Source organism: Protopterus annectens, chromosome 13.part0, assembly GCF_019279795.1.
Source record: "Protopterus annectens isolate FY-2018-M chromosome 13.part0, PAN1.0, whole genome shotgun sequence".
Classification (NCBI taxonomy): Eukaryota; Metazoa; Chordata; order Ceratodontiformes; family Protopteridae; genus Protopterus; species Protopterus annectens.
The window spans coordinates 134786236-134802400 of record NC_056747.1 but is presented as its reverse complement, the minus strand read 5'-3'; the positions used below and the strand labels follow the sequence as shown (position 1 = coordinate 134802400).

General features: G+C 41.1%; 1 protein-coding gene across 1 annotated transcript in view; it reads left to right on the top strand.

The window, feature by feature from the left end:
* Nucleotides 1–1925, top strand: part of LOC122817659 (tetraspanin-33-like) — a 477846-nt gene extending 475921 nt beyond the window's left edge. The window contains exon 8 of the mRNA XM_044090722.1: nt 1248–1925. Coding sequence (XP_043946657.1) covers nt 1248–1337 — 90 coding nt within the window. The 3' untranslated portion in view covers nt 1338–1925. The remainder of the gene's footprint in view (nt 1–1247) is intronic.
* The last annotated feature ends 14240 nt before the right edge of the window (nt 1926–16165 follow it).

Here is a 16165-nt window from a genome sequence, read left to right as displayed (position 1 = left end):
GGAAATTGCAAATGTACCCCTGGTTTGGCACCTATGACTTTAATGGACAGAGACAGCCTATGAATGCTTGATGTGTACAAGACTATATTATAATCTTAAAATTCCTTGGGGTATTGACACGTCAGCTATATTTTGTAAATTTGGAGTAAGCTTGGCTAGGCTTAAAATTGCTCTTGGATTAAAAAAGCAAAAACAACCCTGACATATTTACCATTTTAAATAGATTTTTCTTTCAGAAGACCTGTTTTGCTTATTTTTTTAAATTTTAGCAGTATTAAAAACTATGCTGTCCAGCAGCTACACGAGTGGTGAGGGGTCTGCATTCTGGAAGCTAGTGTATAATTCACAAACCCTGGCTACAACCCTTAAGATCATGATGCTACAGAACAGAAAAATAGTTTTAATATTAGAAATAAATTGCAGAAAGGTATATGAACTCAATGTCCTTAAAAAAAGAAAGTGTTAAGAAAAATAATTACTCAAAATATCGGATAGTATCAACATATCGCATTTTCAGTTTTTCCAGCAACATCTGTACCTTGTTAAAGTGGTTGATGTAGACAACATGTTTGATATGTTCAATACTGGGTGTAAAAGTCTCAAAAAGCAGATCCAGATGCAGGAACACATTTACAGGTAATGATACCCTACAGGCAGTCACTGTCGTTTGTGGAACAAGAACAGTTATCTCCTACATTCCTGACACTCAGTGCTCCTGTTTAGAAGATTGGGGACAGTGTTAAGAAGAAGAGGAATGTCTCAGTGCTTTACTTGCACTTTCCTTATCTTCTTTTACACATTTTATGTGGCTTCATGAAACAGAAAGACAGTTTGTCACATTTTATTTAATTGATAAGAAAATTAACAATAATCTAAATAAAAGAAATATAAAGTTTTCAATGGAGATATTGCTACAAATCTCACTAGTATAACTGAAGAGAGCCCCTGTTAACTCGATGAAAAGAGTTTCAGTAAATCTTAGCACTTTCTCTGCTATTGTGTGACCATGGAGTTAGTATACATAAGTTAGGGGTGGCTACTCCTCCATATGGCGATGAAGAGAGCTTGTTCTCTTGCAAATGAACTTTTTTGATGCTCATTGAAAACGATTACTAGCATTAGCATTTCAGTTTGTTGAAGCTCACTGAAGCCATCTTCAACAAGTCAATAAGACTTCCTAAATACTGTATCTGTGACTGAAAACATGCAGATTAATTACTTTCTTGTTTCTCTTATTTAATTTATAGATTTTATTGATCTGCATGACTACTTCATTAATTTACCAAATCAAGTTTGTAATGGAGAAGAAAGATGTCACCAAAAGCTTCCTCAGGTAACAGTTTCCACAAAACTGGAGGTCTGAGAGAGACAGGGCATTTTAAGCAACTATTCATAGGAGAATATTATAGCACAATGCTTAACCAAATGCAATGGAAAACGGAACAAACCTCCCAAGTGCTGGCTCAGCTCTGAGAAATGTTTATTCGAGACTGTACTGTAAGATATCATTTAAATAGAGCTGTTAATGTGCTAACACCTGATTTGCTTATACAATCTGTATTGTACATCTGTTGGACATTACTATGCATAACTGCTTTTTTCTCTCTACTCATAATCGTGTTTCTTTCTCAGATTTTTAGCCTAATGTTTTCCATTCCACTGTCAAATTAATGTCCTGCCTTCTGATGTTGTACTTCTTCCTGTTCTAGCATCTCCTGTGTACTGTTCATGTCCATTCTTGTTTATCACTGTCACTTTGATACCTTTTTGCAGTCTTTCTTAACTTAAAACTTTGCCCTGCTAGTTTACTTTAAAGGTCAAAGCATTTGTTTTATCTTGTGTGTTATAAATACTGACTTTGTTCAAAATGTTAACTTTTTACACATGTACATGCCCTCTTATATAACCTTACCTATTATCCTTTTGTGGACCATATGACATTTGTTATATTTTATTCATTACTAGTATGTTTATTACTTTAGTTTTTATGTACATGTACAAATATATATATATATATATATATATATATATATATATATATATATATATATATATATATATATATTTATAGAGAGAGAGAGACAACCTCATCCTTCTGTGATGTAGCTGAATACTGTTTAATGCTGTGAATATTATTTTCATTGTCATTTGTTTCTGTGTTTTGGAGCTTTTATTCTTGGTATGTCACTACAAAAAGACTTCCCAATTGGACATTCCCAGTTAGGAGTAATAAATAAACAAAACAACTTATCTGTGCATATTATTAGGATATTTCAAAATAAAATTTTCTGTAGTAGTCTGGATAAATTTTTACCACAAGTGTTCTTTTCAGAAGTATGTATATGGCATGCAATGGAGCCATGGGTATTGGTACGGACACTTCCTCTTACACCAGCGTAACAGGTGTGCTACTATAGGAGAAAGGGGGAAAAAACACCTCAGAAACTGACTCCAGCCCACAGGTACGACATCCTCAAAATGACGTTCTCCTTGGACCCTGCAATCATGAAAGTCAATCAATCACTCAGTGTTTATTTTGGTACTTGTCTAAGCATTGTGATATTCAAGTCTAAGTACTTTACCAAACAATTATAAGTGACATGAGAAGTGAGTGAATTTAATAGAAGTTATGTACTTACCATAACTTGGTATCTGTGTTGTCCAATTTCATTATGCATCATGAATGGGACTTTGGATCCATCCTCGGAGCCAAGCAAGTCATTTCTCAGACATATGATCCGAGCCTCAAACTCCTTCCTCTCCCATAATGCCTCACTCCCTAATAAACCCTTAGATCAAGTTTGCTGCCCTAATCATAAGGTGGACATTCCTAAGAAAAGAACGAAACAGAAACAAAAGTCCTACTGGAGTCCCATCTAAGAGCCAGTGGGTTCCTTAGTCCTCTAGGTTACTTTCAGCTGCACAAGGAAGGCAGAAGGAGGGCGGGAAGTGATGCATAATGAAATTGGACAACACAGATACCAAGTTATGGTAAGTATATAACTTCTAGTCTGATGTTGCCCATTTCATTATGCATCACAAATGGGTCAGAGTCCCTAGCTACACAAACTCTGGGAGGACGTCAAGGAAGAATATGCCTGGGCACCACAGAACCAAAGGATGCCCTGTACATCTAACTTGTAATGAGATATAAAGGTGTGAGCTGTCGACCAAGTAGCTGCAGCACAGATCTCATCAGTTGGAGTTCTGGCAAAGAAGGCCAAAGGGGTTGACAAAGATCTACTTGAGTGGGCTCTAACCAGACAGGGAAGTTGTCTGCCTTGTTGGGAGTAATCTGTAGATATACAGTCTGTAATCCACCATGCCAAGGTAACCTTAGAGACCGCTTATCCCAATCTATTAGGCGAAAAGGCAATGAACAGTTGATCTGACTTTCTATGAGGCCTAGTCCTATGTAGTTAGAAACATAACTGGGAATGACCAAAGAATTTAAGAGATATTCACCTTTCTTAGAATAATTAGGGAAGAACACAGGTAAATGAATGGTCTGATTTATGTTAATCTCTGAAGCAACCTTAGGGAAGAAGGAAAGATTTGTTCTAAGAGAAACTCTATCCTTAAAGAAGGTTATGTCTGGAGGTATGGAAGACAAAGTCTGCAATTCCAAAACTCTCTAGGCTGACGTGATAGCCACAAGGAAGGCCACCTTCCAAGACAAGTACTTCAGCTCGCAAGAACTAGCAGGTTAGAAGGGTTTTTGGGCGAGACACTGTAAAACTAAAGTAAGATCCCAGGGTGGAGAAGGATCCTTGATTGGAAGTCTCAGATGAAAAACTCCTTTTAACAAAGCCAGACAAAGTTTGGAAGAAGAAAGGATAAAGGAGGAACTAACTCACTTCCCGACATGGATGTTAGTGACGGCCGCAAGTTTTACCTTAATTGTGGAGAAACTTGCTCCCTTATGAAAAAGAGAACTCAAAAACATGAGGATATCTGAGACTGAGGCAGAAAAGGGATCTATATTCCTCTCTGATGCCAAGATGGAGAACCTTTTCCACTTGCTACAATACACCTTCTTGGCGGATGGCTTCTGAGAAGCGAGAATAATGTCACAGACAGGAGAGGTGAGCCTGGACTTTACCAAAATTACTGGAAGTAGAGAAACCAAGAGGTTAGCTTAAGGGACCGGAGGTTAAGAATCTGATGTTTCATTGGGTGTGAAATGAGATCCTGTCTGGGATCCAATATCCATGGAGGATATTTGCTGTGAGACCGCAGAAAGGGGAACCATACCTGACGAGGCCAATAGATGGCAATGAGACTGGTCTTCAACCTGCTGACTTTCTGTAGGACTTTGGGTATCAGAGGGATCGAAGGAAAAGCATACAGGAGACCCAGGGGCCAATTGTGGACCACAGCATCCCTGGTTGAGTCCCCCTCAGGTAGATCAGAGTGAAGTACCTGGTGCATTTGTTGTTTAGGGGGAGGTAAAAAGATTGCAGCAAGGTTGGCCCCAGCGGCTGAAAATCTCGTTTGCTACTGACTGACTCAGGGACCACTCGTGTGGACTCAAGATGGACCTGCTCAATTTGTCTGCCAGGACGTTGGACTCCCTCGGGATGTGCACTGCAATAAGAAAGCAGTTGGAAGCAATCGCCCATTCCCAAACTCTCATGGCCTCTTGGCAGAGTGGGTAAGATCGGGTTACACCCTGCTTGTTGATGTACCATACCACTGACATATTGTCCGTCAAGATTGCAACTGTCCCCAAAGGGAGGCGGTCCTGAAAAGCTTGCAATGTGAGGAGGACAACTTATCTCCAGGATGTTTATGTTCAATTTGGTCTCTATGGAAGACCACATGTCTTGGATTATCCTTCACTGAAAAATGCCCCCTCGCCACCCCATTGGGAGGCATCTGTGGTCACTGTGGCTGAAGCAGGGGGAAGGACAAAGGGCCTGCCTAAATGAAGGTCATCCAGCAGCATCCACCACAGCAGGTGATGTCTGCAAATCGGTGTAATTTTTATCGGGGTTGATAACGGGTGACACCAGATGGACCACAGAACAGCCAGGGTCCACTGAAGAACTCTTATGAAGAACCTGGCTAGAGGGACCAGTAGGATGGCAACCAACATGAAGCCCAATGCTATGAGAATTGAGAGAGCTGAAGGAGAGGGAATGTCTAGAAGGCATTGTAATTGTTGTCTGATAGATGATATTTGCTATGAGGAATTCTATTTCCTGAAATGAGGCCAACTTGGATTTGGACATGTTGACCATGATTCCCAGGTGAAGAAACAGGCATAACATCACCTGAATTGCCCAGAACAGTTGATGCCTTTTGGGTGCCATCAGGAGCCAATCATCTAGGTAGGAAAACACTTGGAAACCTTGCAGACAGAGGTGTGCTGCAACTACTGCCATGCATTTGGAGAACACCCAGGGGCTGTGTGAGACCAAAGGGCAGTGCTCTGAACTGGTAAAGATTGGCCCCCAGCTGAAAGTGTAGAAATCTCCTGAGCACCTGTCTATTTTGATATAACAGTACGCATACTGGAGATATACTGAGCAAATCCAGTTCACCTTGCGCATTAGCGGCAGAATGGACTGTACCATAAGGATGCAGAACTTTTGTCTTCTTGACAAACAGATTTAAACTGCTGAGATCCAGTATGGGCTGAAGGTTCCTGGTCTTCTTTGGCATCAAAAAGAAGAGTAAGTTCTGCATCCTCGTTGTTTGGTTGGGACCTGCTGGATGACTCTTTTGTCTAGAAGTTTTTGCACTTCTACAAGGGCATTCTTTCCCTGACTGGGTGGCACATCAGGGAGACGCTCTCCTTGTCTCTTACCAGTGCTTCCATGAGCTCACACCCATGCCAGTTAAACATTGCCACAAGTTCCTTGTGCTGGTCAGATCCATTTTTCAAACCATTAGGGAATTTCCATATTCGTAGTCCTTTAGGAGCACTGGTAAGAGACAATGATAAAAAAAAATTATGTTTTAAAAGACAATATTAACAACTTGAATGAAAGTATAGTTAATGATTTATGCTTTAATTCTAAACTTAATGAATACAGATCATTGTTTGTTAACACAGAAAAAAACTATGACTAATATTAAGTTAAGGAAAAGCAAAAAACTAGAAAGGGACAGACTGGATTATGAATCTGGTCATGTCTATCCTGTTCTTGGTATAATGAATAATGTTACCAGACCCAGGGACACTGGCAATGTTCACTCTGAAGAGACTGAATTTATCAATAATAATCATGGGTTTGAGTCCTACCAGAGGGAAAATAACAAGGAAAAGTGTCCCTTTAGGAGGTCACAGAGAATTCAGAATCAAATGAACCAGAATTCCAACATGATTATGGACAATTCAGGGGCTTTTCACCCCATCCAGCGGAGGACTTTTCAGGGGAGAGGGGGATGGAGGGGGAGAGACATGAGATGGCAGTGATCTTGGCTGACAACAATAATGATGATGTATTTGATGAAGTGAACAATGTATGTAATAGTTGTCATGTTATTCTTAATGAACATCAAGACTTCAAAATTTATAATCTGAGTGGGTTTACTGTCATCAATGAATGGGCTAACTTGTTTGAAAAAGGTTTGAACTTTGTTCTAAAATGTTCAGCTAATACAGAAAAAAATACTACTGGACTTAAAACTGTATGTAAGAAAATTTAATTTTTGCCTTTTACTCAACGATGTAGAATGAACTGAAGTAAGAAAGGGGTGTATAAAACCAAGTGTGTATAATCCACCTCTACATCCAGTATTACAGACATATGAGAATATGTGTGCTAATGACATTAGGAGATTGTTTAAGATGTGGGGAAAAAGACAACAGTGAATTTAAGTGAAGGAGAGAACAGGCTCTTAAAGGACATAATTAACAACAAAGCTATCAGAGTTATGAAACCCGACAAGGGGGACGGACTGGTCGTGATGGACCAGCAAATGTATATAGAAAAAATGCAGGTACATTTGTTCAGTGATGACTATGAGGAAGTGTCTCTAAATGAATTAAACATAGCTTACAGACACACTGATATTATTTTAGATGATTTGTTTTTGGATGACCAGATCACCTCAAGTGAGCTACAATTCTTAACTCAGACCAACCCTAGAATACCGACAATTTTCGGTATTCCTAAAATTCACAAGAGTACAATAGATCCACCGTTTAGGCCAATTGTGGATGCCCGGGCATCAAAAGCATTTACTTTGGCAAAATACATAGATTTTCACCTAAAAGGTTGTTTAGAAAAATTCCCACTCATATTAGATTCATGGGACTGTTTGAAAAAAATTAAAAAAGAACTATATGCTGACCATTTAGTGCTTGTGACAATAGATGTCAAAGAGCTCTTTACTTCAATTCCCCATCATAATGGGATTGAATTATTTTGTGATTTTTATGGCAGAATACAAGCCTTGACCATACAAGGGTATTAATGTTCAGGACATTGATGGTGTTGCATAACAATTTTATTATGTTTGACCATCGATTGTTTAGACAGAAGACAGCAGTGACAATGGGAGCCGCTTGTGCCCCCCATTTTTGCAAATACAGTATTAGCAAAACAGGAAGTCACCTCAGTCTTCCTCTCTCTTTTATTCCAGTATTGTCCATTCTATGGGCAATACCTGGACGATATCCTTATTTTTTGGAAAGGAACACAAGAACAGTTAGATGAATTCTTTACATTTTTGAATACAAGCACTTCATTCATTAGGTTCACCACGGAAATACACCAAGATACAGTACATTTCTTAGACATTTCCATTCATAAAGATAGAATAAATAATGGCTTTATGTATACTATATAGAAAGCCAACTTTCCTTTTACTCAAACACATTGTTACATTTCCACAGTGGACATCCTATCAGCCAGAAAATAGCATTGGTAAAAGGACAATGTGTATGATAATCGATATTATGAATTATGAAAAAGAAAGGGATATTTTGAGGGATATGCTACTAAAGAGAGGGTATCCCTTTACCTTTGTAGACCCAATACTTGAAGAGGTAACCATGAAAAGAATTAATGGTCATTTTTTTCCCCTGTTGGGGACTGGAGATGACGGAATGACGCAAGTTAAACAGGCCCCAACATAGGTGGACAACACCGTTAATATATATAGGCATGCAATGGTGTTGTCATTTAATTCCGAGTTTTATGACATCAAGGATATTATGTACAAGAATTGGAGTATATTTGAGCCCCAAAATGAACATTTGAAAAAGGTGGGGAACAAACCATTAATAGTATATAAAAAAGATAAACGTCTAAAAAAATCTAATAGAAAGTGGAAAAGGTGACACTAACAAGGGAAGAATGAAAAAATGGGGGCATTGTCATCAGTGTCACTTTATATTAGAAGGAGACAGTGTCCATGTTAGAGGGTTTGGGACTTTAGGTTAAAACACAAATTTAACTGTAATAGTACATTAATGTATATAGCCATCTGTCAGTGTTGCGGACAATTTTATATAGGTAAAACTATTAATGCTTTTAAAAAAAGAATATATCAACATGGATATGACATTCAAACAGGAAATACAAACAATGCTTTGGCTAAGTACATAATAGAAAACCCTGGACATAATTTCAGGTTTTCAGTTATTGATCAGATCAATAAATGTATAGGAGGGAGTCCATGTGAATTGCTGGAGTACAGAGAACTTATGTGGCAAATGACAGCTAATGCCACCAAGCCCCCAGGACTTAATGACATGATATTGATTTCTAGTTATTTAAAGTTAAAAGCAGGGTACCATATGTAGTAGCCTATTATCATTAGGTACTAAAAAAACAAAATGTGCCTCAATATTTTGGGTGGAGGAAAAATAGATAATGAATAACAAACAATAAATAATAAAAAATAAAAAAACAAGAAATAAAACCTAAGGAAACTGTGTGTGAATGGGTGATATGTATTTGACTTCAAACAGTAACATTATTGTTGGTATTATTGGTTCTATGTATAAATATAAAAACATGAAGCTTTTTAGTACAGAGGATTTTAGGAATGCAATGTTTTGGTATAAAAATGTGAAGGGCTGTGCACACACACATATGATGTGTGTGTGTGTGTGTGTGTGTGTGTGGGGGGGTGCATATACACTTATGCAAGTGTTTACATTCAGATTTTAAATACATTTTTAAATAAAATGTTTGTATAATTTTTGGGCAAATTAAAATATGGTAACAAGGTTTCAAAAGTGTGGAGCCTTTTGAAATTTTAAAATCTTAAACTTTGTATTATGCAACTTGTCATGTGATCTTGTCATGTGATTTTAAAAGGAAGTGATAGTGCATACTTCCTTATTCTGAAGAAGTCTATGTGCACTCACTGACGAAAGCGGTCAGTACATTGTGAAGTCTTGTCAACCAGGTATCTCTTCCATGGCATTGTTCCTAGTCTTTGGTGTTTTGGATCTTACCATAACGTTCTATTTGTGTTGTTGATTTTCTTTCATTCATCACTGATGGGTTCGGTTCCGAGCCCTCGGAATTGAGTCGGCCTAATACCGAGCTCGTGCCAGCCAAAAAACTCTCAAGCTAAGCTTTTACCCATAGTGCCCTTCTCCCCTGTTACCTCAGATCGAGTTTGCCCAGTATTAGTAAAGCAGAGGCCATTTCTACGCAAATGCCCTAACTCACCACTTGGACCCAAAGTATCCCCCAGGAGCCTTTGGAGGGGGAAGGATGGTGGGAAGTGATGAATGACAGAAGATCAACAATACAGATGAAACGTTGTAATAAGACATAACTTCTTTATCTGATGCTGTTAATCTTCTTTCCATTCATCACTGATGGGACAGAATCCCCAGTTACCTGGTGTTCCTTGGGCGGTCCTTATGGAAGAACATTCCTGAGCACCACTGAGTTGAAGGCAGCTCTCCCTCTGGAGACCACATCCAATTTGTAATGATTAATAAAAGTGTGGGGGTTAGCCCATGTGGCTGCTGCACAAATATCATCCATAGAGGCTCTCGATGGAAGGCTACAGAAGTTGCCATAGATCTGGTAGAGTGGGCTTTAACATTCTGTGGTACAGGTTTTTCATAAGTGAATAGATGTAGTGTATACAGTCCCTTAGCCATTTAGATAAAGTGACCTTGGAGACAGAATTTCCCATTCTAGGTCCAGAGAAGGAAATGAAAAGTTGGTCAGTTTTATGTATTGTTTTGGTTCTAAGTAAAACCTCAGTTGTCTGTGTACATCCAAAGAATGTACACAGTATTTCACTTTATTAGTAAAATTTGGGAAAAATACTGGCAAATCAATGGTCTGATTGATGGAAAAATCTGAAATAACTTTGGGTAGAAAAGATGTGTTTGTTCGGAGTGATACTCTGTCCTTGTGGAAGATTAAATAGGGCCTTTTAATGCATAATGCCTGAAGCTCTGAAATTCATCTGGCTGATGTGATGGCTACCAGGAAAAGGGACTTCCAAGATAAAAATATGAGGTCACACTTTGCTGCAGGTTCAAAAGGAGGTTGAGTTAAGGACTGAAGAACTAACATAAGGTTCCATGGCTCTATATGTTGTCTGACTGGAGGCCTAATGTGAGAGATCCCTTTAAGAAAGGTTTTGCATAACCGAAGAGAGATGAGGGGAGAATTATCCAAACCATCATGAAAGTTAGAAATAGCTGCTAGATGTACTTGTATGGTAGAAGCTGCAGCTCCATCTTCGAAGAATTTTGACAGATATTGTAAGACTGCTTTAACTGGGGCCAAGTACGGTTCTAGCCTTCTTTTCTTAGACCAAATAGAGAACCTCTTCCATTTGTCTAGATATAGTCTTCTGGTGGATGGTTTGTGTGAGACCAGGATAATGTTATGTGCAGGTGAGGGAAGGTTATCCTGTCTGGCAATTAACGGAAGTGGAGAAACCAAGCTGTCAGCTTGAGACTGGACAGGTTCGGATGACTCAACCCTTGGGGTTGAGAAATCAGATCTGGAAAAGGGTCCAGAATCCACAATTAACATAATAGATGGGGCCGAAGGAAGGGGAACCAAACTTGTCGAGGCCAAAAAAGGGCTATGAGGATCACTTTGCATTTCAACTGAATAGCTTTCTTTATGAATTGGGGAATCGGGGATGGGGGATAGGCATAATGCAGTCCAGTGGGCCAATCGTGAATCAGAGCATCCCTTGGGGACTCCCCCTTGTGGGGGAAATAGGGCAAAATAGCTGCTGCATTTGTTGTTTGATGGGGAGACGAATAGGTCGCAGCAAGGCTGGCCCCAATGGCTGAAAATTTTTGCTGCTATGCCGGGATTGAGGGACCACTCGTGAGGTAGGAGAATACATCTGCTCACCTTGTGTGCAATCACGGTGGAATTCCCAGGGATATGCGTTGCTATCAGAAAGCGGTTGGAAGCTATCGCCCACTGTCAAATTCTCATGGCTTCTCGACACATGGCATAGGACTTGGTTCCTCCTTGCTTGATGACATACCGACTACTGACATGTTGTCTGATTGAACTGCGATCATTCCAGATGGAAGAACAGATTGGAATGCTTGCAACTCTAATAGCACCACTCTCAGTTCTAGAACGCTGATATGCAGGTTGGCCTCCAAAGTGGACAATGTGCCTTGGACTGTTTTTCCCTGGAAATGCCCCCCCCCCACCTATCAGGAAAGCATTCAAAGTCACAATGGCCTTGGGTTGGGGGGGGGGGTGGAATGGGCGGCTCCAAAGTTCTGTGTCTGGCCTCATCCACCAAAGAAGGTCCTGCTTGCAACAATTGGTTATCTGAATTTGAAAGCATAGAGGGTGGTATTTTGGAAACCATTGAGATAGCAGAAGCCACTGAAGTATTTTCATATGCAGTTTTGCAAGAGGCACTATTGGTATGGAAGCTGCCATGGATCTTAAAACCTGAAGAATGTCCCTTGCTGAGGCTTTGTTTTGACAGAGTATCACCGGAGCTGGAGCCTCAATCTCTGAAGTCTGTGAGCTTGGAGAGACACCAGACAAGAACGGATGTCAAAAACTGCTCCAATGAACTCTATGTTCTGAGTCGGAGCAAGGTTGGATTTCTCCCAGTTTATTGTTATTCCCAAAAGTCTCACCAGGGAAAGAGTGTACTGCAGGGCTGTTACCAGAAGATGCTTGGCTGGGACGGTAAGGAGCCAATCGTCCAAATACAGAAACAACTGGAATCCTTGCAGCCTCAAATGAGCTGTGACCACTGCCATGCACTTTGTGAACACTCTGGGGGCTGTAGAGAGTCCGGACAGCAGGGCACAAAACTGGTAGTGATTGGCTCCTAGCCGGAAGTGAAGTAGACTCCTGGAGCATTTGTCCATTTTGATGTGGTAATACGCATCCCAGAGATCTATCGAGCATATCCAATCACCTTCCCTTAGAAAAGGGAGAATGGATTGAACCGGGACCATCCGGAATTTCATTTGGGCACTGGACTTATTCAAATTGCTGAGATCCAGAATTGGTCTCCAGTCCCCTGACTTTTTTGGCACCAAAAAGAATCTTGAGTAGAAACCGGATCCGCATTGGTCTGGTGAGACTATTTGGATGACTCTTTTTTGACACAGCTTATTTCTGCAGCTCCTTCTTCCCTTTGACTGGGTGAAACATTGTGAAGTTTTGTTGGAAGTTTTGGGTAAGTGATGAGGAGAATGGTGTAGCCTGTGGTTACAATCTTCTGCACCCAGTGGTCAGAAGTTATTGAATGCCAGGCAGCGTGGTGCAGAGAGAAACATCCACCGACTACTTCCAGAGGAAAGCATTCGGGCCTCTCTTCAGGAGCACTGATAAGGCTGCCCAGAGAAAGAATTTCTGGGTCCCTGATTACGTGGACCCCCTCTGCCACGGTAGGGGTGTCTTCCAGAATTGTTACCCCCTCTGCCCCTGGGGGTATTATCACCACGTGTGGCATGGAAAGGACCCTGAGATTTTTTGTGCCACATTTTCCACTCCTCTGGTTCCTAGAAAAGGAATTTTGAGGATTGGAAAAACATAGACCTACAGCAGACAGGGTCTTACTGTCCTGCTCACACCTGGATAGAGTGTCTTTCACCTTGGAGCCAAAAAGGGAGAGAAGCTTCGATTGGAGCATTCAGGAAGGAAGACTTGAAAGGTTCCGTGAAGTCAGAGAGGCGCATCTAGCCATGGCGTCTCATAACTATGCCTGAACTTGCTGCTCTAGCCACCCCTTCAATTGCATGTGAGAGCAATCTCATGGATGAATTGGAGATCAATTCGAGGGTTGCGAGCTGCGAGGCAACTTTGTCTCTTACTTCATCAGACACCTGTCTTGCAAGTGTTCCAGACAGTTTGGAAACCAAGTCTCTTTGGAGCCTCGTAAAATGTGCCAAGTAATTCGGAGACCGTATGGCAAAAGTTGCTGAAGCAAAAACTCGCTTCCCTAATCTGTCCACAGCCCAGGACTCTTTACTGGGCGGATGAACAGTATGACTCTCTTCGGCAAGATCCTTTTTCATGGCCGCCACCACCACCATAGCATCGACTGGTAAACTTCTTGACCAGTGTGGGTTTTCCTTGGGAGGATAGTATCTTGTCAGGTCTCTGAGGGATCGACTCAATAGAATCAGGGTTCTTCTAGGCACGCTCCACCATGAGTTGTACCAGCTCATCTGCAACCAGCTCATCTGCAGGCAGGGTCACCCAAGAGGTAGATGGCTGGGCACAGAAACCCTGCAGAAACACGGACTCCTTGGAAGAAGGGTTAGTAGGCTTCCAGTCACCCTTCTGTTTCAACATCTCAAGGATATCCCCAAAGAAGACATCATCAGGGGGTGACCATGGGGACCCTTCACCATCATTGAAATCTGTATCCTCTGTCAGAGACTCATCAGGGAAGTCTACGTGCTTCCTCTTCCACAATATCTTCCACGGGGAATCCTTAGTAGGGTATTCTGAGGAGGACTCGAAAGAGGGGGTGCCCTGTAACTGGGTCTTTTGCAACTTTCCTGCCCTGTGTCCTGGGGCAGTGGCTTGTGTCAGCTGTAGCTCAGGGGGAAAAGAAGTCTGGGGTTCTGACGTCTGTAGGATGCTTCCAGAAGCAAATGCCCTCCCCATACCTCAGAAAGTAGGTCCGCCCGAAGAGGGATGGAAGCCTGAAACCAAAAAGGACAACCTCGGAACCTGGGTCACACCCCACTCCATCGAATCCACTCCCAAGAGTGGAGCCTCAAGCAGGATCAGTGTAGACAAAACTCCCGGCACCATGGATGGAATCATAGACACACACTCAGAACCATACCACGAGCCGAAAAGCCCGCAGCCCAATCACAGGGTTGAAATAGGCCCGGTTCAGAGGGGACCAAAGGCTAAAGGGGCAGTCCCGGAGCCCCAGTGAGGTCCACTACAGGCACCAAGATGGGGGGGTTTCTGAAAATGACTTCAGAGCTGAAGACTTTGGAACCAGTATGGTCAAAGGAGGAGAGTAGGATGGAGTCTGTAGAGAAACCAACCCAGATCCTGCAGGTGAATGGGTCCTAAACAGGGTGGGTATCCCCTGGCTGTCAACAGCTGATCCACAAGATGCACCACGTCAAACTCTGAAAGGCTGTGGATACTCCCGATGGAGAGTCAGGTCATTCTAGGAACAGACTATATACTTGCCCTAGAAATGGATTGGTTGATGGAGAGTATCGGGTCCATGGTGCAGAATCTATCAGCACCGAAGTCTCAAGTTTGGAGACGGGAAGAAGTAGCATCAAAATTGTTGTTATCAGAACCGTGAAAGGACTCTGTGCCGGAGGAGCACTCGGAGCCAACACAGAAGGTTCAGTAGCAAATGTAATCGCAGTGATGGGCATCGAAGGTGTGCACTGTGCCGAAGCAGCACTCGGTGCCAAAGTTGTAGTAACCTTTGGAAAGTCAGTAGTCAGTGCTGTAAGAGAGTATTGGAACCGAAGCTGGCGCCAATATGGGAACAGTCATAGTCGGAGTGGAAGAGGTCTAGTTGAAGGTTGTAAATCTTCAGAAATAGTGTTAAACATATCATATCAGTTAAACTCTGACTTTACACTGAGAATTCCCACACTTTCACATATCTCCAGAGAACCAATCCTCTCCTCCCATATTCAAATATTTTATTAAGTTCTCATTTCCCAGAAATCTCACAGTGCCTCAAACACACAATCTAATTTAGAGGTGAACAACAGAATTATCACATGGACTGAGAATTTTAGCTCCCAGTTTGTGAAAAAAGAATTAAGGTATGTCTATCACCTAAGGAGTCACAGGAAAGCTCCATTTTGCATCCATTTCTTTTTAATATACTGGTGGCAATGGTATACTTTAATTTAGTCAGGAGTCTGTTGTATGACGCACCAAAGTGCGAAAGTACAACGGCAGGATTTGGGAATGTCGAATTCCATTGTTGTGAAATCAAATGAGCAAATGCCAGTGTGCATTCGCTCATTTGAAGTCGGCATTCTTGGTGCAGATCACACTGTACTGGGGATCGGGACATGTACCTTTTTCTTCACTGTAGTGAATCTCGGAGTTAGTATATTAAAGTAGCAGGGGGTGTGGGGATTGCAGCCTCCCACAGGAGGGGTGCATTGGGGCTTGCCCCCCTGCATAAAAATGTTTGGAGACATTAGGAAATGTCTTCTAAGTGTGAATGTTGTGCTGCAGTTTGAAAATGGTTAAATTAGATCTTCCACTGTACCATTTTTGACATTTTAATTCATACACATTCTCAAATTCGCTAAAATAAGTTGTATAATAATGCAATCGCATATTAAACTTTCAACTAAATGAAGGTAAACCGATGGCACTATTTCTAATTAATAAAGCATTAAGGAGTTATAAATTTACAGACAACACTAAAATATGAACAATAGTATCCAACTCGAACAACCAGCATATATTTCAGAGCAGCCTGGACTTGTGCATCTGGTTGCAGAAGATCAGAACTGCATTTAATACAAAAATGTGTGGTAAAGCATTTTAGATCATCTAACAATGGTTAGCCTTATTCTAGTAATACTCAGATTTTGTCAACTTCTGATGAAGTAGAAGAATTTTGTGTTACTATAGACATTTACATGATGTTTGAAATTAATATCAGTGTCATAATTAGGGGATGCTCTGTTGTAATTTATGTATTTATTTATTTTAATTTTCATTCATTTACCAGGTTTGTCTGACTGCATTTAGTCAAAAACATTTCA